This window comes from Leuciscus leuciscus (assembly GCF_965113295.1).
Source record: "Leuciscus leuciscus genome assembly, chromosome: 9".
NCBI classification, from domain to species: Eukaryota; Metazoa; Chordata; class Actinopteri; order Cypriniformes; family Leuciscidae; genus Leuciscus; species Leuciscus leuciscus.
This window is the reverse complement of record NC_138733.1, coordinates 28,370,580-28,397,827: the sequence shown is the minus strand read 5'-3', so window position 1 is coordinate 28,397,827 and position 27,248 is coordinate 28,370,580. Positions and strand designations below refer to the sequence as shown.

Here is a 27,248-nt window from a genome sequence, read left to right as displayed (position 1 = left end):
TACATCATTTGTGGTGTGCTAGAAGTCAAACATTTATTGTTTTATGCAGAAAATTACATCGCTATTATTTAACGCTATCCATTCATGTCCTGGGGGAGAAAATGGATCCTTTTAAATGGGTCACCTCCCGGTTCCAGGATCTAATCTCTGATTGGTTTTGAGATAATATAGGGATAATACAGGTATTTAAAAGGCTGCTAAAGATAGACTGTATATTTCTTGATTCCCATGAAGGTAAGCAGCATTATAGAGTTATTTTCATGTGGTGTGTGAAATTAAGTAGTAATTTGTTGCTTTTCATAATAAATATATCGTGGATGATACTTATTGTGTATGCTGCAATTAAAAAAAATAATAATAATGAATGCATGTTGAAATGTACTGCTTCTTTATCAATTTGACTAACATTTATTTACAGCTAATCATGGGAGCAAAACGTTTACTGGTTTGTTTTGTGATATTTCTGTTTTGGGGTAAGGCTCTATCTTTTCTTTGGATAATTTTTTTATTACATTTTACATTTTTCATATGATAATATCTGTTATGTAAACACATTTCATGTTTTATGAATTAATTAAAATGTTTTAATGAATAATAAAAAAAATAATATTTGATTATATATTATTATAACAATTTTTTGAAACTTTTTGAAAGTTTTGTTAAATGCACTTATTTAATACCGTTGTCTTCTAAACATCTGGTTACAACGATTTTTTTTTATGTGGAATTAATTATCTCAGTCTTTCTCTCTTGACCTCTTAAAGATGGCTGCCAGGCTCGATCTGCAGGACAAGAATTTGCCACCGCGTTTATGCAAAATTATGTGCCCCCTTTTGATATGCCGCTCTTTCAGCTTTATATCACCTCTGTGAATTCTAATTGCCTGGTGAAGGTCAACGTACCTGGTCTTCGTTTCACCCAGGAGATGCAACTGACTGCAGGTCAGGGCATCACTGTGACCCTCCCCAAAGAAGTCGAGCTGTCTGGCACCAAGAGGTCCCGCAATACTGCCCTCATTCAGGCAACCGATGACATAACGGTTTCCTCACTAAACTCAAAACAATACACGGCAGATACGTCCCTGGTCTACCCTATGAGCGAATGGGGCACTGAATATTTTGTGTTCACCCCTACTAATTCTCCTCCATCCATGCTGAAGGAGTTTGTACTTGTCAACGGTAAAGAGCAGAACACGGTGGAAGTGTTCCTTCGAGCGGCGGTCCGGTTCGAAGGCCGCTTGTATGGAGTCGGCAGTAAACTAGTTTTGGTGATGGACCCTTTCGAAAATGCACAAATTCAAAGCCAAGGAGACTTGACAGGAACCCGCGTGTCCTCGCAACTTCCCATCGCCGTGTACTCGGGCCACATGTGCACGTGGCGCTTTTCTAAGTGCAATCACGTTTATGAGCAACTCCTGCCGGTGCAAAGATGGGGAACTCAATTCCTGGTGCCTCCTTTCAGCATCCAGAGCCAGTTTGACAGCGTCTATGTCCAGGCATCGCAGTCAACGAATGTAACCGTTCAATCTGGCCGTACTATATTAAATGATGTACTTCAGCGTGGTATGATCATAGAATACAAAATCCAGTTTCCAGATGGTCTTAACATCATTGCTGACAACGGAATCCAGGTGTTTTTTCTGTTTAATGGGGTGCGAACATCCTATAATGTGATATACGACCCGTTTCTTGTAAATATTCTGCCCAACAACCATTTCGGTTCTTCGTACACACTTGATGGGATAGCTGGCTTTGACAACCGAGCCCTGTTGATTGTGCCTACAAATGAACAAGCAGGGATTCTTTTTGATAGCTTGCCTTTACCTGGAAAAAGTCAGTGGAGGGTCATCAAAAACAGCCAGTACTCCTGGACTGAGCTAGTTTATCAACCTGAGGCAGGTGGGCACAAAGTAACCCATGCAAGTGCTTCTTTTGGGGTTTATAGTGTGGGAATCGAGCAGGTGAATGGATATGGAGCTCCAGCCCCATGCATTGATCCAGGTATGTCACAATTAAACACATTCCTCCTTTTGTTTAAAAAAGCTTTTACGTTTGTTGTTAATGCAGTATAGCCAGTCTTAAAGGGATAGTTCACCCAAAAATGAAATTTCTGTCACCATTTACCTTATGTTTTTCCAAACCTGTATGAGTTTCTTTTTTCTGTTGAGCACAAAAGAAGATATTTTGAAGAATATGGGTAACCAGACAGTTGACGATAGCCATTGACTTCCATAGTAGTAAAAAAAACAAAAAAAAACTATGGAAATCAATGGCTACCGTCAACTGTTTAATTACCAACATTCTTCAAAATATTTTCTTTTGTGTTCAGTAGAAGAAAGAAACTCATACAGGTTTGGACAAAAATAAGGGTGAGTAAATGATGACAGATTTTTTTTTTTTTTTTTTTTTTGTGTGTGTGTGTGTGTGTAAACTATTCCTTTAAGTAAATTATGTCCCTTGTATAGTCCAACAATGCATTTTTATTAGCTAACACATCTGTCTTAATTACTTTGTTACCATAGTAATCTCTTAATTGCCAAACTTTGCCACTTCAGCATCATGTGTATCTTCTATTTTCTCCATTTGTTGTAGTTGTGCCTCGCTCTTGCTTCAGCTTTGGCTGTAGTCAGGATGAAGAGTGCCAGATGATGGGTTCCTTCCCCACCTGTGTGAAGAAACCAGTTGGAATGTGTTGGGCTATGGGCGACCCTCACTACAGCACATTTGACCAGCGTTATTTTGACTTTATGGGCACTTGCACTTATGTTGTCACCAGGAACTGTCAGAAAAATGACAGCCTTCCAGCTTTCGAAGTCTTGGCTAAAAATGAAAACCGCGGCGACATGAGAGTCTCCTATGTGGCACTTGTAATTGTGAATATCGGCGGTATCACCATCAGCGTTGAAGGTTCCGATCCCGGGAAAGTCAGGGTAAACTTTTTTCTTTTTTTTTATTGCATGGTTTTAGTACTAAAACTGCAACTGCAGTATTGACAGTATTGTCTCCTGTGAGAATAAAAGCTTAGACCTCATAAGTAGTAAGCCATTTATTTTAAAAAATTATCAGTATTTTGTCTTATTTTTATAAACGTGTCTAAACATCCTTATAATGATCAGTTTACTCAGTAAGCAAAATTGCATAAGAGCTTAAGGGTTTAAGCATAAATCTTTAAAAAAAATAGTGAGGCTTATGCTTAAAATCAGAAAAAAATATATTATTATTATAAAATATAATAATGTTATAATAATAGATTATATCCATGTGCAATGGTTTTTCAAACCAGAAAAAAAATAGGGTGGGACTTGTTTTATTGGACTGTCATATCGTTGCTGTTAGCACACTTAAACACACTTAAACATTGTCGCTTAAAGGGATACTTTACCGTTTTTTCATATTAAACTATGTTATTCCCTTAATTAAGACGAGTTGATACATACCTCTCTCGTCTCAGTGCATGCACTAAATCCCTCTGTCTTGCGGCGAAACTTTGTAAGCCCAGTTCATTTAATATGGGCCAAGCAGAGAAGCTACCAAACACCTCCACGTTTTCCCTATTTAAATACAGTTACTCGCGAAGTGTAACTCGACCTAGAACGTTGACACAAAACAAAACGTTGCGCTTTTCTAAGCGTGTAAAATGGATAACTATTTTGTATGGCGGAATACCATAGCAAGTGCTTGTAAGCACTTCGACTTGGCGCAGTAATATCTTCACTCGTGGAAAAATCCTCTCACCGGCCCCCGCTCCCTCTAGTGAAGATATTACTGCGCCAAGTCGAAGTGCTTACAAGCACTTGCTATGGTATTCCGCCATACAAAATAGTTATCCATTTTACACGCTTAGAAAAGCGCAACGTTTTGTTTTGTGTCACCGTCCTAGGTCGAGTTACACTTCGCGAGTAACTGTATTTAAATAGGGAAAACGTGGAGGTGTTTGGTAGCTTCTCTGCTTGGCCCATATTAAATGAACTGGGCTAACAAAGTTTCGCCGCAAGACAGAGGGATTTAGTGCACGCACTGAGACGAGAGAGGTATGTATCAACTCGTCTTAGTTAAGGGAATAACATAGTTTAATATGAAAAAACGGTAAAGTATCCCTTTAAACACTGAAATATTATATAAAAAATAAGTACATTTTGATTTCATGGTGACTTTAAATACTGATAAAAGCCTAAAACATATTTTAAGAGAAAATGCTTACAATCTAGAGCTTGTTTATTGTAAAACAAGACAAAAAATACTGACTGATAATTTTTTGCAGTTAAATATACAATAATATGTTTTTATTTGTACAGATTGACCACAGTGTGTGGAGCCTTCCTGTCATTCTTGATGATGTTGGAGTATCCATGTTCCTGTCCGGCAGCTTCATCACCATCCTTTTTTCTTTTGGGCTGAATGTGCAGTATGACTATAATCACTATCTCGTGGTCTCCATGCCCACTGCCTTCATGAACAAAGTCTGTGGCCTCTGTGGCAACTTTAATGGTGATCCCAATGATGATTTCACAATGCCTTCAAACACCCAGGCTCCCAACGCAACAGCGTTTGGCCAGAGTTGGAAAGTTCACAACTTAACATGGGATGAGGGCTGTAGAGATGACAATAGCGGCCATGAATGTGATGCTCAAGCACTTAAACAATGGGAGGGTGAAAACTACTGTGGACTCTTAATGAAGGGGCCATTCAGTCAGTGTCATTCTGTTATCAATCCTGCTATTTACATTCAGAACTGCTTGTATGACGTCTGTTTGGCAGATCGCCACAGAAACTACTTATGTAATGTCTTGGAGGTCTATTCGAGTGTATGTCAACATTTTGGGATACAACTAACCAACTGGAGAGAAGCAGCCAATTGTTGTGAGTAATAGTATGATAAGCATCTTGACATGACATTGTTCAGCAAAATTGTGATTTTTTATTTCCGAATGTGTCTTCAGCTTACAGATGCCCTGAAAACAGTCATTATGAATTTTGTGGTAGCGCTTGTCCTTTGACCTGTGGCCTCAGGGCTCATTTGAACTGCACTTTGCCCTGTGTCGAAACATGCGCTTGTGATCCTGGTTTTGTTCTGAGTGGATCAAAATGTGTACACTCTGCCCAATGTGGCTGTTCCTACAATGGACGCTACGTTCCCGCTGGGGAGGCTTTCTGGGCGGATGATGCTTGCCAGCGGCTTTGCCGTTGCTCCACAGAAGGTGGGCGACTAGAATGCCAAGATGGAGGCTGTGGGGCTGGACAGCACTGCCAGCTGGTGAATGGCATTAGGGACTGTTATCCTGTCTCCCAAAGCACCTGTATGGCAGGGGGCGACCCCCTCTACTATACCTTTGACAAGAAGTACTTCGACTTCCAGGTACTATTCAGTCCTAATCCTATCCCTACCCATAGCTTCTCACTAAAATCAGAGGGAAATGAATAACACTGATGTAGAAGCATCTAATCCTGGTTGTAAACCTAAACTTGACATAAACTCTAAACTTGTCCTTCAAATCTGATTGGTTGATTTGAATGTTGTTCCAGGATTAACAAAGACGTTGATGCAGCAACATGTTGCACTTGGTGAAATATAGTTGTTTTTTTCTCCCACATTAACTACAAAAAAATATTTTCTTCTGCCTGAATATTTCCTGCATACTCAAAGTGTCCTGGAAAGACAACATAAAAAAACTTAGCATGTAGTGTTAGATCAAAATGTCCATATGTTTGGATGAGTACCCTTTGTTTAAAATGCTAGAATTATTATATTCTCCTTTCAGGGAAACTGTATATATCAGTTGGTTGGAGTTTGTGTCTCAGATCCTGGACTGGTGTCATTTGATGTGCTGGTGCAAAATGAGTTTCGGGGAAGCAGAGCGGTGACGTTCACTAAGTTACTGGAGATCAAAGTATACAATATCAGCATTGTTATTGATAGAGAATACAGCAGTTTTGTTACCGTAAGTTCTTGTTACATGCATTAAACCTCATGCAAACAATCTGATCTTTCCAAATAGCTTGATGTTGTCATTTAATGAGAAATTTAAGCAAAATTGGATTTCTCTTTTAGGTCAATGGTGAGCTGTTGAACCTCCCTTTCAGTCTTATTGAAGGTCAGGTTTCAGTTTTCAAAAGTGGCTGGTCTGCTGTCGTTCAAACCTCTTTTGGTCTCAGAGTCACGTTTGATTGGAACAGCTTTGCCACCGTCACCGTCCCCAGCATCTACATGGGTGCCGTCTGTGGCCTCTGTGGGAACTACAATGGAAATCCAGAAGATGATCTGACCGTCAGAGGAACAACATTACCTTCCTCAGGACCAGTGGAGTTTGGTGCCAGCTGGCTTGTAGCCGAGATCCCAGACTGTGTCCATGGATGCACAGACAGTTGTCAAAATTGTGACCCGGCCAAAAAGAGTCTCTATAAAACGTCTGATTTCTGTGGGCTGCTGCGTGACCCACAGGGGCCTTTCAGGGACTGTCAAACCGAGCTGAACCCTGAACCATTTTTTGAGGATTGTGTTTACGATGTCTGTTTGTATAATGGAAGGAGAGATATACTGTGCCAGTCCATAACGGCATATGTATCTGCTTGTCAGCTGATGGGAAAAACCATCAGCCCCTGGAGAACTGCTAAATTCTGTGGTGAGACAAACACTGGCAGATTGTATCTAGATCTTTCTGAGAAACCATATACAGTGTAATATTGTGTTCATACACAAGAGTTTTTGTAAGTCACTACTGTACCAGTTCCATTCATTTTAACAAAGGCCAACAAAAATAAAGCAGAGCTCAAAAACAAATGTGTTAAGGATAAAAGGGTGTTTTAATACATTCAACAGAAGGGTATTAAGTTAATAATCAAATCTGACATGTAATCTAGTCTGAGGGTTGTTCAAAGTGATTGCCACAGACCTTATAGAGTTTTCATTGAAATGTTACTATGCTATTATACTATACTATTGTAATGAACCATTTAAAAATATATATTTACCAGTCACTTGTCTGTCTCTTTGTCAGGTGTTCAGTGTCCTGTTCACAGCCACTATGAGCTCTGTGGTTCTGGCTGTGAAGTCACATGTCATAGTTTGGCTCCTCCCACTGGCTGTCGTAGCAGCTGTACGGAGGGCTGTGTGTGTGACCAGGGTTTCGTCAGGAGTGGCGACCACTGCGTCCTCCTCTCTCAGTGTGGCTGTCTCTATGGCAAACGCTACTATTTGCTTTACCAACAGTTCTATCCTGGCAATAACTGTGAGGAGGTGTGCACATGTACAGCGAATGGCCAGGTAAGTGGACTCGCCAAAGTGATGTTAGGGAATATTCTACAGTTTTGACATTGTAATTGTGATTGGGTTTGATTTGATTTGTAAAGTTATAAAGGGCTTGTTATCTTTGAGAAAGGGTTTAGAGGAGTCATATAGCCTAATGAGAAATCATATTTTTCCTTGATCTTTTAATATAATAAGAGTTCAGTCATCCTCCCTAGTTTATAAAGAGTATTTTAATATTTAATGCTATAATGCTATATACAGGCTGAACCTGCTGATTTGCATCTACGCATTTCAGTTCATCTATTTAAAGCCATCTCACAAATCTTGCACAATACAAAAGACATGAATGCCCTGTGTTTGTTTCCACAGGTGGTCTGTAATAAGTTATCTTGTAGCCCCTATGAGAAGTGCGAGTTGATGGATGGCGTTCGCAGATGCCAGCCAATCGGGAAGGCCATTTGTGAAGCTGTTGGAGACCCACACTATGTGTCCTTTGATGGGAAGCGCTTTGATTTCCAGGGCACCTGTACCTACGTCCTGTCCCAATCCTGTGGCCTGGAACAGACCAGCCTGACCCCTTTCTCCGTCCAGGTGGAGAATGAGAGATGGTGGCCCAATAGCATAGTCGCTGTTACCAAGCTAGTGGCCTTAACCGTCTATGGCAGCACCCTCGTCGTAAGACAAAACGAGCCCCGGATCTTGGTAAGTGGTGGTTTGTCGCTCCCATAATGCCTGGTGATATGTGAATTTAAGGTTCTTAAACATGTGAAACTTTTGTTGAATTTCTGTCAATGTAGTATGACTCTAATACAACACTATTCCCACAGGTCAATGGGGTTTTGACTGATGTGCCATACAGTTCAAACAGTTTAAATGGCTCCTTGGTCAAGGTCTATTTTGACGGTAGTAACTACATCATCGAGACCGGCTTTGGCCTCCAGGTGACCTATGACCGGGTTTACAAAGTTACTGTTACCGTCCCTGGCAACTACCGTGGAAAAACCTGTGGGCTCTGCGGTAACTTTGACAGAGTCCCTTCCAATGACTTCCGCCTCCCAGATGGCAATATTACACAGGACGTGAATGTATTCGGGAGAGCCTGGAAAGTGGACGTCCCTGGAGCGGTGTGTGGGGACGGATGTGAAAGCGGCACATGTGTGGACTGTGATCCCAGACTGAAAGCCATCTATGAGAAGCATCCCTACTGTGGAGTTCTGGTTGACCCCAACGGACCGTTTGCCGCCTGTCATGCTGTGCTGAACCCTTCAGCTTATCTGAACGACTGTGTCTTTGATACGTGCGCGTCTGGCGGAAACAGCAAGGTGGTTTGCGACAGTGTGGCGAGATACGCTTTTAGTTGCCGTGCAGCCAGAGTCGTTATCCAAAAATGGAGGACAGACTCTTTCTGCCGTAAGATTGTTCTTCTGGAATTTTTTTTATGATTTCTAATTTTATAATTAATCAAATATCACATCAAAACAAAGGGATTATGTCCCATACATCTAAAAATAACTTTTTTTTTACCAAAATATTTTATTATATATATATTACCATTCAAAATATGAGGTCGGAAAGCTCAGTAAGAATTACTTTTCTTCAGCAAAGACACACTAAATTCACATTCAATAAATTACATGTAAAAATTTATGAAGAGAGTTGGCAGTTATTTTTAATTTTAATAATGTTTCACAATTTGAATGTTTTTACTGTATGTTTGATCAAATAAATGAAGCCTTGGTGAAAAGACTTCCTTAAATTGAATAATTAAAATAAATCTGGGGCTAGATATGCAGTCACAACATTCTTGCTGAAATGCAATTTTAAAGGCAACTATGCAAGATTTGTACCTTAATATAACAGCTTCGAAGTCATTTCGATGGTAAACAAACTCCTGGTTGAGCGAATCATCTCGATAGCAAACCAGCAATGCAAGTTTGAGAGGTGGCGCCACGCCAAATCTCGCCAGAATCATGACTTGGTTTACGGCACAACGTCACATACATCAACAACATATGAAGCAGCCTCTATGGAAGACACTAGCACGCATTTCAGACGTGAATCATGTCAGAGTCGACGAAGAAAGCGCGGTCGTAAGAGTGCAGAGACAGCTCTGCGTGAGTGTTATTTACGACAGTAACGTTAAATACAAGTACTCAACAGCGACTCTAGGGGTCGCTGTTTGACAAAAACGGAAACTGCATGGTGTGCCTTTAAAATGTGTAAAAATATTTTAATAAATATACTTTTATATTTTAATATTTAATATAAAATATGGCCAAAATATTCCCAGAAAAAAATTTAAAATATAAAATTTCCCATTTTTATTTACTCATTTATAAATATATTATAATTACTTGTCATGTCATGTCTGGGACCCTGCTAATCAATAGATCTTGGCATATTGTGGACTTGTGAATTGTGAAATTTACACCAGTGTCTTTGCTGTTTTATCATCATTTATTTTCTCATCCAATCATGTAATTTCATTCTTAATCATTAACTTCCAGCAATGACGTGTCCAGCTCGCAGTCATTATGAGCTGTGTGTAGACGTCTGCTCTGCTGCCTGTCCTGGGATCACTACAATAATCCAGTGTCCTCAAACCTGCACAGAGGGCTGCGCTTGTGACAATGGTTATCTTTTTGATGGCCAACAGTGTGTTGAACACCAGCAATGCGGCTGCTATGAGCTCGGACGCACATTTAAGGTGATTACTATTAGTTAAACGTAGTGATGTTGGATATGTGCACATATTAGCTGTAAGTGCCTATCTGGATTTCATTCTCTTTCTTGTCCTGCATATGACCGAGTTTGTTTTTTCAGGCTGGGGAGGTGGTTTACCTGAACCAGTGTGAGCAGAAGTGTCAATGTGATCCAGGGAAGGGACTTTCCTGTGAGAGAGTCAACTGTCCTAATGACACACAGTGTTTACTGAGAGCGGGAGTGTGGGCCTGTTATCACCCAGGTCAAGATAAATGTCCTTTTATTCATTTTCTTTGTGTAAGGAATCAGTCAAATATGTTATTTTTTGGTTTTGTGAGGAACTTAGAGGAAAAATGCAGACAAACAGCATCTGTAGTGTATTATTAAATAGCAGATTTTTTGTGTTTCTTCTCGCTGTTTCTGCCTACAGATCCATGTCAAGACGTCCACTGTCGAGAGAAAGAGACCTGCCGATTTGAACGTGGCAAGGCCATGTGTGTGCCTCTGTACAACAGCACCTGCTGGGCGTGGGGCGATCCACACTTCCACACCTTTGATGGATATGAATATGACTTCCAGGGCACCTGCAGATACCTCTTGTCTAAGACCTGTGGGAATCTGAGCGGACTGGAGCCCTTCTCTGTGACACAGAGCAATGAAAACCGTGGCAACCCTGATGTGTCTTATGTGCGGGAGGTGGAGGTTATTGTATATGGCAACACTCTTACCGTGGTGAACCATCAGAAGGGACTGATCATGGTAATGAGTCACTTCACATATTTTAAAGATACAAACTCACTGTCATCTGTCCAAGAATGATTTTAAATTCATGATATGAACAGATCTACTCAGCCTGTTTGACTTTATAGCAGTGCCTTTTTTTAGATAAATGAAGATGAACCAAAAAACAACATCAATTATTCATTTCAGCATTGACAAAAATAATCTTTTATTTTAGTATACATTTTTATTGATAACATACTTTTTATATTTAAATGTTAGTATATTAATTTTAATATAATATTAACTGAATACAAAAATAAAATGGTTTATCACTTCTATGATCCTGTTAAACAGAACCCAAAACCCCCATTGACTGTCAACTATATCCAAACCACGTAATAAATAAATAATGGAAACCGTGAGAAAATTGTATTTAATATTTTTGAAATGTAAAAGATTTTTTGAATATGTTTAAATGTATTAAAATATATTTTAGATTTTTATTTTTCCAAGAATATTAAGCTACTTTGTGCATATTTTAAAAAGAGAATTTATAAAGTAATTTCTATTGAAATGTGGAAGTTTAAACAAAATATTTTTATCATTTGGAAATTATTTTTCATTGCAACTATGCTCATAATACTTGTATTTGTCAAATATATTGATATTAATATTTTTTTTCTGTGTGGAACATAACTGTCTTGTTTATATTTTAAGAATACTTTCCCACAAAAATAATAATAGTCAGGAATCATAATTTTTTTAAACATATTAAAAACTTATTTTACATTAGAATATAAAAGAATAGAATAGAATAGAATAGAATAGAATAGAATAGAATAGAATAGAATAGAATAGATATTTTTTGTCAACCTGGGTGGAAATTTTTCTTTAGCCAACCAAAACACAGAACAACAACTTAAGAAACAGAAAGGCAGTAATAAAACAATATTAAAAGTAATAAAACAGTAATTAAAAATCATAATCTCTTAATGATTCTGATTTCTTCTGTCAGGTGGACGGTTTGGTGTTTAATCTTCCGCTTTATCTTCATGATGGCCGTGTGAGGGTGCGAGAGAGTGGCAATGCTGCGCTTTTGGAAACTGATTTTGGTCTGCGCGTCTCATACGACTGGAACTCAAGGGTTGACCTGCAGCTGCCTAGTAGTTACTATGGAGTTGTGTGTGGCCTGTGTGGAAATTTCAATGGGAATGCTGGAGATGAGCTGAGAAACCCTGCTGGAAACCTTCTGCCAAGTGTGTACCAGTGGGCAAGAGCAGAGAGCAGAAGACAATGTCACATCTGCATGTCATGATGGCTGTGAGACTGGCTGCCCTGTTTGCTCTCCTGACATACGTGCCCTGTATGAAACAGACGCTTTCTGTGGTGTCCTTACTTCTACAGGTCTGAGTGTCTTTAGTGCATGTCATGCTAAAGTGAACCCACAGGCCTTCCAGCAAAGCTGTGTGTTTGACCTGTGCTTCAGTAACGGAGACCGAGGAATTCTCTGTCAGGCTCTGGAGACCTACGTCGCTCGGTGTCGTCAAGAGGGCGTCGTTATTACAGATTGGAGAGAGAAATTCCATTGCTGTAAGTTTGCCTAAGCACTCATAAGGCACACGTTTGTATACTTAGTCACCATGAAATCAAAATGGACAATTCAAATTTTTCAATGGAATATCACAGTGCTTATTGTAAATGATATATCCATGCACATCATTATTTTTTATTTGAATTAATTTCCATCTTCTTGTAACAACTTTTCTGATGACGTGTTTATCGGCGAATGAACAACAATCCAATTAATTTCCAAAGGACAAAAATAAAGACCTCCCTAGTTGTTTAAGAAGCCATTCTACTCAGATATACGGGACAATAGGGAAGAAAAGATCTACTATCACAACTTCCGTTTTATGCCGACTTTAACAACCCTCTACAGTGCAAGTAAATCTCACACTAGGGGACTAAATGTCTATCCGTTAGTCACTGACTAATACATTTTTAGATTTCACTCTACTGTGACGGAATTAAAAGGTAAGAATAAGTTTAGCACAGAGTTTCACTCGCCTACACTTGAACACTTTGATGAGTGTTTGAAATCAAGCAGCAATCTGATTGGCTAGTGCTCACCTATTACTGTACATGTTTTAATTTCAGCAAATCAGTTCAAGCAAACACAGTATAATTAATATTCATGAGCCGAGCAAACATTAGAGTGTGTTATATGATTATTAGTAGTAGTATTATACCAGTACAATCTGTGGTAGTAATATTTAATTACCTAGTTCTGGTATGAAACTCTAGATGGCGCAGGCTGATCACATTATCTACATGGCACAGCTGATTGGTTGCTGTTGCATCAGCGTCCAATCAGCTGCAGCTCAACATTTAAACAAATACCAGGGTGTTGCTGGTAGCAGTATGCAGCGCGCTTTCAGAAACCCTCCACCTTCCCCAGCTCCACCTGTATAGATCTGTTACAGGGTTAAATCATGTATGTTACCTGTGCAGCAGCATGTCTTACATGCTCACAGCAATGTCTGTGAATGTATTGGCAGTAGCAAGTCTCTGTACTGGCTCTGCAGCAGCGTTGCAGATCTATTCCGAAAAGACCAAATACATTAACATTGCCATATCCATTACCATGCCAATCTCTATTACCATACCAATCTCCCGAGAGTTGTCATGACAGAATTGGTATTACTGTTATTTTTTTAACAGACATACTGAATTACCAATAATGTGTTAAACATCACTAAAAGCCCATAAGATCTTACAAAATAAAAATAAAATGATTGATTTACTTTTGTTTTGTTAAAAGTTTAGTTGTTATGCTTTCAAATCAGTCTTTAAACCAAAAAAAAAAGTGCATTCCAATGGTGATTCTGTTGTCAAGGTGTGCATAGAGGGTTACTTAACTTTAACCATGAACCTCTTCTTGTTCTTCAACAGCTATGAGCTGCCCGCCGAACAGTCATTATGAGGCCTGTGCTTCTCCGTGTCCAGTAACGTGTCCGTACCCAGATCAGCAGCGTTATTGCACTGACACCTGTGTGGAAGCTTGTGTTTGTGACAGCGGTCTTGTCCTCAGTGCTGGCGCTTGTGTGCCCACCAATCAGTGTGGCTGTTCTTTCGAAGGCGCCTACTACCAACAAGGTCAAACGTTCTGGGCTGATGATCAATGTCATCGGCTGTGCGAGTGTGACCGTAACTTGAGAGTCGTGGTGTGTCGTGAATCTTCCTGCGCCTCTGGTGAGAGCTGCTCAGTGGTTAATGGAAGACGCAGCTGTCAGCCAATGAGCTCTGCTGTATGTGTAGCGTCAGGAGACCCACATTACCACACATTCGACGGACTCCGTTTTGACTTCCAGGGCACGTGTGTGTATCAGTTGGCAGCCCTGTGCATTGATAAAGATGGTCTTGTTCCTTTTAATGTGACCATTCAGAATGAACATCGTTGGAGCAGAGCAGTGAGCTTCACTAAAACTGTCAATGTGTCTGTGAATGGATTCACCATCACAATGACCAGAGAACATCCGTCTCGAATACTAGTGAGTACACAATAAACTTGCACACCTTATACACTAGTGGGGTTGAGAACCGTTCTTGTTTAGAATTAGTTGCATTAAAAAAAACTGGTTCTATTAATGATTCACTCACTTGCATTCTGAGCATTTTATCATTTTTTGCTGAAATTTTAATTTTTTTTTCAAAACGGTTAATTATTGTTTTGTTTTTTTTGCACTAATGAATTAAATCACTAGTGAACAGACTAGTGAAGTCTCATTGCAAAACAAATGACACTGAGTTAGTTCTTTTAGTGAATCAAATCTAAACAGAACAACCAGTATAGTCAAATCCCCAAGTGTAGTGCGTTTCACAAATAAAGGACTCTGATCTGGTTCATTTCAGTCTATCAAATCCATACAGCGCAACGCAATGCAAACTTTGATTCAGAATTAGTCAATCAAAAACATTCAGTGTAGACCATACAATCCCTAAACGACTCTTCTGAGCTTGTTGACTGTAGTTATATAGCACTGCGTTATATTGCAGTTCAAGCTAAAATTAGACAAAGATGAGTTTTGTGAGTAGTATTTTATACAAATTATGAAATATGATACCATATATATATATATATATATATATATATATATATATATATATAATATATATTTTTTATATATATATAAAAGGCCAATTATTGGATTTCTCCAATGTGAAAAGTCATTAAAATGTCTGTATAAACAACAAAGATTTGTTTTACTGATTTATTAATGATTTATTTAATCCAATTAATTTGCTCTTTTTTTTTTTTGCTTCAAAAATACATAATAATCATTAATGGATCTGTTTGAAATGGAACTGGAATTGGTTCTCTGGTCTACACACTATTAAACAGTTTTAACAATTCAAAAATTAACAATAAATCACTTTTGTGATGGTAACCAAATGTGTTTTATTCTCTCTTTAGGTAGATGGCCAGTTAGCAGAACTTCCCTTTTCGATGCGAGGTGTGTTTGTATTTTATTATATATGTGGGAACACTGCTGTGTTGAAGACAGACTTTGGTCTCCAGGTGACCTTTGACTGGTCCAGTGTGGCGAAGGTCACTTTGCCTAACAATTACAGCGGTGCAGTGTGCGGCCTTTGTGGGAACTTCAACGGTGTTGTTCAGGATGACCTTGCAATGCGCAATGGTATGATGGCACTCAATGCCAGTAGTCTGGGACAGAGCTGGCAGGTTGCCGCAACACCTGAATGTTCATCAGATGGTTGCCTTGGCACTGGATGCTCAACCTGTCCTGCGACCCAGAGGGAGATCGCCCGACGCTATTGTGAGATCATCACAAACCAGACAGGACCTTTCAGAGAATGTCACGCCCAGATTGATCCTGGATCTTATCTAGAGGATTGCATATTCGACACCTGCAACTTCGAAGGACATCAGGCTGTGTTATGTGACGCGGTGGCAGTCTATGCTTCTGCATGTCAGAGTCAAAGTGTCACAATTCACCCGTGGAGAAAAGCAATTTTCTGTCGTAAGTAATTGACAGATTTTCTATAAGTGCCCCTATTTATGCTATTTTAAAGGTTAATAATAATAATTAAATGTTTTAAATTTGTTTTGGAGGTCTCCAACAATAGGTTTACATGCATCAAAGGTCAAAAAACTCTTTTTTTTCTCATAATATACATTGGACATCACAGTTTGTTTGAAGATTCAGTCTCTTTAAACCCCTTCATTTCCGAGAGCCTACTCTGCTCTGATTGGCCCATACCTGTCAACACTCCCGTTTTTCCCGGGTTTCTCACGTTTTTTAGCCCTATCTCCCGGACCCCTCCCGGTTTGTTATTTCTCCCAGGAAACTCCCGTAATTTGCATGGTCCAAACTCCTTTATGAATAATTGGACCAATATGTTTGTCTAATGTTGACCAGTTGACAGATCTTGTATTAAATGCATTATATTCACACAATCCATGCACCATATACAATTTCAACCCGTTTGTCACCTCAACCTGGCAACCTATAACCCAGTTGCGCAGTCGCGGAAAGTTTAACCCAAAAGCGTTAACCCCCCCGTCCGTCGCGTCAAACGGTCCCCGCACAAATCTCCCGGATTTTGAAAACCAAATGTTGACAGGTATGGATTGGCCAGACTGGCCAATTTGTTTTGATTGATGCAGAATTAAATCCCTGACCATGCTCTAATGTTAACAATTACAACACTGATCAAAATACAAAAACTGGCTGAAATAAAAACGAACAATGTCTCCAATCTGTCTCTCACAGCTCCGTCCTGCCCACCCAACAGCCACTACAACCCCTGTGCCCCAGGCTGTCCCGAGACCTGCGTTAATCTCTCTGAGCTCAACTGCAGCGGACCCTGTGCTGAGGCCTGCCAGTGTGATCATGGATACATCTTGAGCGGCCAAACCTGTGTGCCACAAGCAGAATGTGGCTGCTTCTATCAGGGACGTTATTACAAGAAACACCAAATGTTTTACGTCCATGAGCAGTGCTTGGAGCTGTGCACGTGTGGGGAAAATGGAACCGTTTCCTGCCAGACATCAAGTTGTGGCCCAGGGGAAGCTTGCAGGGTGATGAATGGAGTATTAGGATGCCATCCTGTCAGTTACGGAAGATGTGTCGCCACTGGTGACCCTCACTATTTTTCTTTCGATGGTAAGAGGTTTGACTTTCAAGGCACATGCGCTTATACACTCGCTAAGGTATGTGATCGGAACAGAGGGCGGCTGGTGGATTTTTCTGTGGACACCAAGAATGAGCAGATTGGAAACATAGGAGTTTCTGTCATCAAGAACTTGACTGTGAATGTCTACAACTTGACAATCAGCATCAGACGAGGTGAACGCTGGAGAGTCATCGTAAGTGTTCATCTAGTTTGGCCTCAGTAAGAAATTACTTTTATTCAGCAAGTATCCATTATACTGATGTTTTAAAAGATTTCGGTTTCAAATAAATGCTGTTCTTTTGAACTTTCTATTAATCAAAAAAATAAATAAAAAATAAAAATATATATATATATATATTTTTTTTTAAATGTATCACAGTTTCCACAAATAAAATATAAAGCAGCACAACCATTTTCAACATTGACAATAAGAAGAAATTATTCTTGAGCAGCAAATCAGCATATCAGAATGATTTATGAAGGATCATGTGGTACATCTTTGCCATCACAGGAATAAATTACATTTACAATATATTAAAATAGAACAGTTATTTTAAATTGTAATAATATTCCACAATATTACAGTTTTAAATATATTTTTGATGAAATAAGCAAGAGGCAATCTTACCAGTCTCAAACTTTTAAACAGTAATGTACAGTATATGCAGATATGTAAAAAAAAAAAAAAAAAAAAGATAAAATATGAATAAATTATTAATAAGTAACCAATATGAAAGAAACTAATAATAGAAAATAAAATACATAATATGTGCTACTTATTAAAAATTAAGGTGAATTCATGTTTGCTGTTGGTTCTCTTTGACAGGTAAATGACGAGTTTGTGAACCTGCCTACATCACTTGGCCATCAAGTCACCATTAACCAGGTTGGTTTCACAGTCGTAGTGCAAACTGATTTCGGCTTGAGAGTTCAGTATGACGCCGGTTATCATGCAGAAGTCCATGTACCCTCAAACTATCAAGGCAGCATGTGTGGCCTTTGTGGCAACTACAATGGCAACCCAGCCGATGACTTCTTGTTGCCCAATGGGGCCCAAAGCTCCAGTGTCGATACGTTCGGACAGGCGTGGGCATTGCCAGCAACTGGTGTTCAGTGTGGAGATGTAGATTCCCCGAAGCAGTGCAATCAGACCGAAGCCGAGAAATACCGCAGAGAAGATGCCTGTGGCCTTATGGCAACTGCCGCTGGTCCCTTCAGTGCATGTCATGCTTGGGTGAATCCTCAGAACCATGTGATTAACTGTGTATTTGACATGTGTATTATGGATGGAGACAGAGCCATGCTATGTCAAAATCTTCAGGCTTATGCCATTATCTGCCAACAAGCAGGGATACCAATCATGCCATGGAGAAATAGTTCATTCTGCTGTAAGTTTGTAAAGCTAAAGCTGTTTTTCTTTTTACCACTTTATTTAAGCTTTGTATCAAATTCAATTTGTTATATATACATATAACCAGTGTTGGGAAAGTTACTTTTAAAAGTAATGTGTTGCAAAATTGCGTTACTCCCTTAAAAAGTATCTAATTGCGTTACTTAGTTACTTTTTATGGAAAGTAATGCATTACATTACTTTTGTGTTACAATTCCTGACCGTTTTCTGACATATTTAATTTTTGCAGGTTTGCGTAATATTCTGAGTTTGCATTTGACTGTTTTTGTTCATTTTGAGGAATACTGAATCTGTTTTTGTGCAAGTGAAATTAATAAATAATGCTTGCATTTAGTCTAAATCTACAATAATCATCATGTTTACACAGTGCCACAATGTGCCTCTGCACTTACTGCCTGCCAGTCAATACATGGGGAAACAAAATAACTTGCATTACTTATTTGAAAAAGTAAATTTTTAAAAGATATTTTGTCGTAAATTTAAAAGTAATGTTACTTTAATCGTTGTTTGAAAAAAGCAATCTGACTACGTAACTTGAATTACTTGAAATGCATTACCCCAACACTGCATATAGCTATATAAATAATGTAAATAAACTATCTTTCAAAGGTTTTAGAAGAGAAAAAGAAATTCACATTGACAGTAAAGAGATTTATAATGCTACAAATGATTTATATTTCAATTAAATGCTGTTCTTTTGAACTTTCTATTCATCTAAGAATCCTGAAAAAAAATGATATTGCCACAAAAATATTATATAATATTAAACTGTTTTCAACATTGATAATAATAAGCAATGTTTCTTGTGCATCAAATTTGCATATTAAAAGGATTTCTGAAGAATCATGTGACAGACTATATATATATATACTGTATATAAATTATATAATGCATTTTATTAATATATATTTGTGCATTTTCTTTCTTTAAGCGGCTGATTGTCCAGCTAACAGTCACTATGTACAGTGCTCTAATAACTGTGCCAACACCTGTGCCAGTCTTAGTGGGTCCTACAGCTGCCCAAATATCTGCATGGAAGGCTGTCAGTGCGATGAAGGTTTGCTCTCAGATGGTGATAAGTGTGTGTCCGTGGGAGACTGTGGATGTGTCCATAATGGCAAATACCTAAAGGTGGGATTTATTGCTTTTCTTAAATCCATCAATGATTGTTTCTGTGTCTGATAAGAGCTGCTTATCCACTTTTTTACAAACCTTTGTCACATATTCTATGATTCTCCAAATTAACTGCCAGCCATTTTAATGTCTTTTTAGAAATATTTAAATAAATCCATTGTTCAGTGTCTTTTGATTAACTCGAAACATTGTTCAAGCTGACGTGCAATTTCTGCAGAATAATGATATCATCATCCTACCTATACTATCCTACTTGAAGTTGTCTGTTTATATTAAACTGACATAATAAAATGTTTTTTTTTAACACACACACACACACACACACACACACACACACACACACACACACACACACACACACACACACACACACACACACACACACACACACACACACACTTATATATTGCATTTCAATAATAAATGTGATGGGGCAGGGAACTATGGGTAAGCTTTTCTCTGCTCTGTCCTCAGGTTGGCGAAGTCTCAGTGACTGACACCTGCGACATGAAGTGTGTGTGTCATTCCGCTGGGGTGCTGGAGTGTGTGAAACAAGCCTGTGCCAGAGGAGACATCTGTGATGTTCAGGGTGGCAAACGGGATTGTTACCCTGATCAAGGCCACTGTGTATTTGATGCAGATGACCAGTTGCAGTCATTTGATGGTGTAAAGGGGGCGGTCGGCCGGCTAGGAGCCTTTCAAATGGCTTTCTTATGTGATCAAGAGTCTCATGACTGGTTCCGTGTGGTGTTAGATGCACTTGCATGTGCCAGGAATGATCCTGGTAAAGTGACAATGGTCCACGTCTTCTTCCAGGACATGATCATCACAGTCAACAATCGTCGGCACAGCTGGGTCAGTGGAATATGTTTTTAAAGATTATAAATATAGCATTATTTTTTGTGGTACATTAACCATAGTCTATATTTGATTCAAAGAATATTTGATTCAAAGAAATAAAAAGTGCTGGTGACAGAGAAACTGAGAAAATATTTCTCTTATTGAAACAGGTGAATGGAAAGAAGGTCTCATATCCCTTTATGCCTGAAGAGGGAGTGTCAGTCTCGTACAGAAATGAGGCTGTGGTCATTGAGAAGATGTCTACCATGAGACTGACTTACTCTGTCACTGGAGGGGTTGTGTTATCCGTAAACAGAGACCTGACAGACAAAGTTTGTGGCGCTTGTGGCAACTTTAATGGAGACACTGCAGATGATATGAGAACTTCTGATAGGAGAAACTCCACTATGATGTCTCTGGTTGTATCATCCTGGCAGGCTGAAGACTTCTTTACATGGTAAGTACTTTACGTATAATTTTTTGACAATAACAAAATATGCTAGTTTTGTCACCTAAAGCCATGTAATTGTGCTGCCTTCATCTATGGACATTGTAAAACAAACACATCACATTCTTCAAATGTAATGTCAATGGCTAACCTATTACTCCTCTTATGCTTTTATTACAGTGATGTGTAACAAACCTAGGCAAGATTTTGTTACCACAGAGATTTCTAATAGAGAAATTGTAAATTGTATTTAATTGCAAATTGGGGTTTTAGAATTATGCTTTGGTGTAAACTGAATGATTTTACTCTATGTTTTTAGTCTAATCGTATTTCTGCACATGATTTAAGATTATGCACATTAAAATAAACGTCTGAAATAAAAACCTCCAAAATTGTGATTGTTTTTCAGATTTATTTTCATCTTGATTAAAAAGATATGTACAGAAAGCCCCGGTAGAGGCAGCAACCAACAATTCCTTACTTGAACGTCTTTTTCCCCCCACACCTTTCTAAACACCCAGTCTGCATCAAACATATCATAATTAATTTGAGCTAATATGTCTTTCAGCCAGGTATATCACATAGCTTATTCAATATTAATGAGCAAATGTTTTCAGAGTAGTAATTCTGAGAAAATAAAAAGTTACTTTGCACAATCAACATGATTTTTTCTTCAGATGAAGTGTTCGTCACTACTCTACAATGCAATACTGAATGATTCTGAATTTCACTCTGATACAGTATGTGCTGACAATGTGTGTACGGATCATTGCAGAACACTTTCTACACATTAAATCTGAGACGCATAAAAAATCATAAAAAATCTTGACTGAATAACCCCAGAGCAAGTTTTGCTTCGATTACATAACCATCAGAATTGATGCTGTTCAAAAGTGAAAGTAAAACCTTGTGCAGCGCTTGGATGCTTCTCTCAGCTGTCTGTCCACAAGTTGATAGCTACAGAAACTGTGTCCATTTACTATCGTAACCTCGGTTCCCTGAGAGATGGGAGTGAGACATTGCGTCAGCTTGACGCTGCAGTATCGGATGCGGTGAAGAAGTTATTCCGTTGCGCCTTTTTATGTTGCGTATTCAATGATGGCAGCGTGAAGAAGATTCTGTTGCAATTGTCGCTACCTGCATTTTATACTGCCCGAAGGCTCATCAGTATTTGCATGCGATTTGCATACTTCTCGACAATTGCCCAGTTGTTTTACTGCCGTTATCCTATAAGGTTTCAGGAAGGGGAGGAGTTCCCGCAGCATCAACCTGATGCAATGTTGAAAGTGACCGCTCTCGAAAGGGAATGGGTGAGGTTTTTTTTCTTCTTACATTTAATAAAGATTAATAAATTATTTGATATTGATGTGTAATATCAAATTAATAACTATTAATTTTAAACGTTAAATTGTGATGTTGGCCTGCACTTAAAATATATCAGATGTGTCATTGTTCTTTAGGCTGTTAGTGTAACGCTTAAGTTCAGTGAAGTTGAAGATGAGAAATATAGCACACAACATATATTAGAATAATCCAAACAGCCAACATGCGAAATAGTGTGCAGAGACGAACAATACCGGACAAGGAGTGCAGGTGAATAGACAACTTAATTAGGAACACAAACGAGGATAATTAATCACACAGCTGACACAAAATAACTCATAATGACGGTGGAGACAAACAAGTGGCGGGAATCTGAACAAGGAACACAGAAGATGAATGAAAACAAAAGTCCATGAAAACTAAACACACTGAACATACTGTGACAGATAGATTGTGGCATTACAAATGAAGGCCGTGACGCTCTGAGATCAAAACGAACCTGTATGTTTTTCTCTCAACTGAAGGATTTTCCTGAATAAATTTGGGACTTCTGTGATTTAATACTGTACATTTAATAAAAATATATTTATTAATTATGGTGCAAAAAGGTAACTGTTCTAGAAACAGAGGTTGCTTTTAAAGTGGAATATGAAATAGCAACCCATTTTATTGTATATAAAATAATGTTGTTTATATGTTTATGTGGTGTTTTTAATTTGCTTTAAGCCAAACCATGTGCAAATTCATAAGTCAACACCATTGCTGCTGAGTGTTTTCTTTTTAAAACTGCAGTGAAAAAAAGCGGTTTGAAATCGCTGGGGTTTCTGACGTCACAAACGTACTCTGTTACTTACGTAACCTCGGATCCCTGAGATAAGGGAACGAGTACTGTGTCTTAGCTTTAGACGCTAGGGGAAAACTCCTTTCTCTGAAATACTGAAGCCTGTATAAAATGACGCAGTGCTACTGTACAGCCATACAGTGCTGAGGATTACTCGCATGCTATTGGCTGGTCAGTGGGAACTGCACGAACCAATGGCAGAGCGGCGTAACTGCGCATACCAATCAGTGCGAAGCCCGGGGAACTGAGCGCAGGGGAATCCCCGGGGAAATTCCAGGGGGAATCCGCCTATAAAAGACGTTGGAATTGCCACAGATTCAGGTTTTTATTGACTGAAGCGACGATCGCTAGTCGTTCGCACCATAGCACGGCCGTCTACACAGTACTCGTTCCCTTATCTCAGGGAACCGAGGTTACATTAGTAACCGAGTATGTTCCCTTTCGAACGGTCAGTCTAACTGCGTCTTAGCTTAAGACTCTAGGGGAACCTATTCAGTCACACCGCGCTATGATGAGTGCAACGACATGTACACCACCCAAGTTGGGACGCTAATAAGGGTCCCAAGCTAGAGTTTATTGACATATCATATAAGGGGCAAAGACCCATAATGTAAAGGGCCGGGCTCACTGAGGCCAGCCACAATCATGATGAAGGGACTTGTGTGCTTGCAGCGCAGGGATGTATGCTCTCAGAGCCCTGACTGGGCAGAGCAGGTGCAACTGCTGCTCGTCTTCCGTGGAGGGGAGAGCAGAGAGCGTGATCACCTGTGCTTTGAACGGGGTTGAACGGGGCCGTGTCTTGGTTTGAGGATGATTTTAGAGTCACCTAGGCCAAACTCCAGACAGGAAGCGCTCACAGAGAGCACTTGTAGGTCACCAACTCGCTTAACTGATGCTAAGGCTAGCAGTAGCGCAGTTTTCAGCGAAAGTGGTTTTAATTCGGCCATTTGCAACGGTATGAATGGGGGCCCCTTCAGTGCTCGAATGACCATTGATAGGTCCCAGGAGGGCACCGTTGGGGGCCCTGGGGGGTTAAGCCAATCATGTCGTTCCTGCCCACCGACTGGCCAGCCATCAGTGCATGAAAAGCTGCGATGGCTGTCACATAGACTTTAAGCGTGGATGGAGAATGGCCTGCATCCAACAGCTCTTGAAGAAATGAGATTATCTTTGATACTTCACACGAGACCGGGTCCTGGTTTCTGGCTGCGCACCAGCTAGAGAACACAGACCACTTAAGAGCATAGAGGCGCCAGATCATCCTCAGGGGAATTGGCCAAGGGGTTGCTGCGAGCAGCTGAATCATCTCGGGGAACCAAGGTTTGGATCCGCCAGAGAGGGGCCACTAGTAGGACTATATGTCTGCCCTCCCTGATCCTTTTTATGACTTGGGGGAGGAGCGAGACCGGAGGAAAAGGATAAAGTAGACGGCTGGGCCAGTAGTGGGCCAGCACGTCCCTGCCCTTTGAGAAGAATATTGGGCAATGACAGTTGACTTCGGAGGCGAAGAGATCGACCTCTTCCCTCCCGAAAACACTCCATCTCATTTGAACTGTTTGGGGGTGGAGAGCCCATTCCCCAGGGGACACTTGGCCCCTGGACAGCATGTCTGGTCCCTGGTTCAGTCTGCCCGGCACATGCGCTGCTCTTAGAGAGAGCAGGTTGCCGTTCGCCCATAGGATGAGACCTCTGGCCAGTTTGTACAGCTGTCTCGACCTGAGCCCGCCTTGGCGGTTTATGTTGGAGACCACTGTCGTGTTGTCCGTACGGACCAGGACGTGGTGACCTGAGAGACGTGGTAGGAAGGTCTTGAGGGCTAGCACTACTGCGATCATTTCCAGGCAGTTGATGTGCAACCGTCCCTCCGTGCTCGACCATGAGCCGAAGGCCGGTTCACCCTTGCACAGAGTGCCCCAACCCGTGTTGGAGGCATCCGTGGTGACTACCATTCGTCTCGAGACTGTCCCCAAGCTCATCCCAGACTTGAAGAGACTGGGTGTCGACCAAGGATCCAGGGCTCTGAAACAGCCGTGGCCCACTCTGATAGACAGACTGCACGAGCGCCACGCTTGGGGAGGAACCCGAGGTTTCAGCCAGTACTGCAAGGGGGCGCATGTGCAGCATACCCAGCGGGAGTACTGATGAAGCTGAGGCCATAAGACCTAGCATCCTCTGAAACGTTCTGAGGGGTCTGTTTCCTGTTCTGAACTAAAATCGCACCCAGGAAAGAGATCCTCTGCCTGGGCAGCAACGAGCTCTTGGCTGTGTTTATTCTGAGACCCAGGCATTCTAGATGGCGGAGGAGCCTCTATAGCCCCTTTTTTCAATAAGCTCACCACTTCGGTGCGGAGGACGTGAGACGCGTTGCTTGTTACTGAAGTGTGTCTTATGCCCGCGAAGCGGGGTGGGTTGCGAGTGAATTGGCGCAAGTAGCCTTGCTCTATTGTGTTTATAACCCATCGTGACACAGCAGGGATGGCTTTCCAAGCCTCTGCCCAGTTGGCCAGGGGTTTTATAGTGTTGAGAGGCGGCGCGCTGCATTTGAGCAGGGTGCCGATACTCATATGATGCATAAGAGAAAGAATGCTCTTTTGTTGAGTATTTTTGTTTTTTCATCGAGTGGAGGGCGGAGCCTACCTGGCCAGCAGACACGCTAAGGCTGAGGCTGAGGCTGAGGCTGAGGTCGTCCTGCAGGGCTTAGACGGCTGAGAAACCTTGGCTTTCCAGCCAATCGTCGAGGGTGGGCAGAGGTGCGCCGCCACGGCTTCCACGAGCGGAGGCAGCCGCTTGTAGCCTTTTTCCTCTGCGCCGCCGATGGTCGAGAGCGCAGACGAGGAAGAGAGACGTAGGCGTGCAGAGTAGGGGGGCATGCCACGATTTCGCCAGCTCCTCGTGGACTTCTGGGAAGAACGGGGCGGTTCTCTCTGCCATTGGTTTGTGCAGTTCCCACTGACCAGCCAATAGCGTGCGAGTAAGCCTCAGCACTGTATGGCTGTGCAGTAGCACTGCGTTATTTTATAAAGGCTTAAGTATTTCGGAGAAAAGAGTTTTCCCCTAGCGTCTTAAACAACTTTTTTTAGTTAATGATCTGTAAGACTGGGGCTTTATTAATGCTGTTCATTGATTCAAGTAATTTTTTTGACATTTGGGTTTAAAGTGTTTTAATTCTACAATATATGGTGTAAAAACATCTGAGTGCTGCCCTCTTCAGGTTGAACGGTGGCTACTGCAGTTGAATTTTCCTAATGGAAGTTGTGGTACCCTCTGACGTCAGAGGGTACCAGCTAACCACGCCCTTGCCTGGTTATCCCGGTATATTTTTCTGTTGAAATGAAAAATCGGGTTATAGATTTAGCAATATAGCAGGTGTATGATGCATATAATGTACGATATATTACGATGTTATGATTACCTTTCTCCACTGACGTTCTGGTTGTTCAAGTCGTTTTTAAGGATACTGAGGCAGCGGTCAGACTCTGAGATGGCGAACGGGAACATGGTTTGTGTAACATTAGCAACACACTATTAGCTGTTTGATAACATAGTTAAAGGAACACTCCACCGTTTTTTGAAATAGGGCTTATTCACCTTCTTTCCTACATTTAGATAGGTGGGCAAATGCATTTTTGTCTCAGTGCATGCGTTGTTTTAGTTTGACAGGGTCGGCGCTAGCTTAGCTTAGCACAATGAATGGAATCCTTTGTTGCCAGCTAGCATGGCCTGAGTAAAAAAAAAAAAAAAAAACCCCACCTAATTACTTCTTGTGGCCTGCATATTCACAACGAGTACAAATAGCAATGCAGATTAACACTAGGTGATTTCCTAGGCAGACATTGACTTGGGACTATATTTGGGGGAAGCACAGGCGAAGCACTGCTGCTTAGGCGAAGCACTGCTACTTGGGCGCAGAGATATCACGCAACACATGAAATGTGAATATGTGGTATAATATGTGAATGTGAATACAGGTATAATATGGGTCGATCTATACATGTATGAAGTGGGAGAGAGGCCGCACTATGCTTAAATATATTTGTATTTTTATTTACACAGACGCGTTTCGGCGCGTGCCTTCTTCAGTGTGCACACTGAAGAAGGCACGCGCCGAAACGCGTCTGTGCAACTAAAAATAAAAATAAAAATATATTTAAGCATAGTGCGGCCTCTCTCCCACTTCATGTATTATAATTATCTAGGCCAGCACTCTTAAAATTGACAAGTGTACACATTGAGTGAAGCCTGCTCCTATCCACATTTACTTTTCGATCTATACATGCGTCATGTTTAAAATAATCACTTACTCTGTGGACAGTTGTCCATTTGGTCCATTCGGTGTGGGGCTTTTTTTCCAGTTCACTTTATCACACCGGGAAAAAAAATAG

General features: G+C 40.5%; 1 protein-coding gene across 1 annotated transcript; it reads left to right on the top strand.

The window, feature by feature from the left end:
* Positions 1-640: 640 nt before the first annotated feature.
* fcgbp (Fc gamma binding protein) lies at positions 641-22,234 on the top strand (the record flags this gene model as incomplete). The annotated part of the gene is given in 23 exon segments (XM_082179267.1): positions 641-2,000; positions 2,592-2,929; positions 4,295-4,859; positions 4,940-5,355; positions 5,759-5,938; positions 6,049-6,619; positions 6,995-7,260; positions 7,615-7,947; positions 8,073-8,655; positions 9,753-9,952; positions 10,069-10,210; positions 10,379-10,707; positions 11,687-11,965; positions 11,967-12,261; positions 13,624-14,222; positions 15,146-15,713; positions 16,467-17,062; positions 17,696-18,257; positions 19,212-19,411; positions 19,889-20,269; positions 20,425-20,711; positions 21,937-22,012; positions 22,163-22,234. Coding segments are annotated over 23 exon segments (9,000 nt in total). The 5' UTR covers positions 641-838.
* Positions 22,235-27,248: the final 5,014 nt, after the last annotated feature.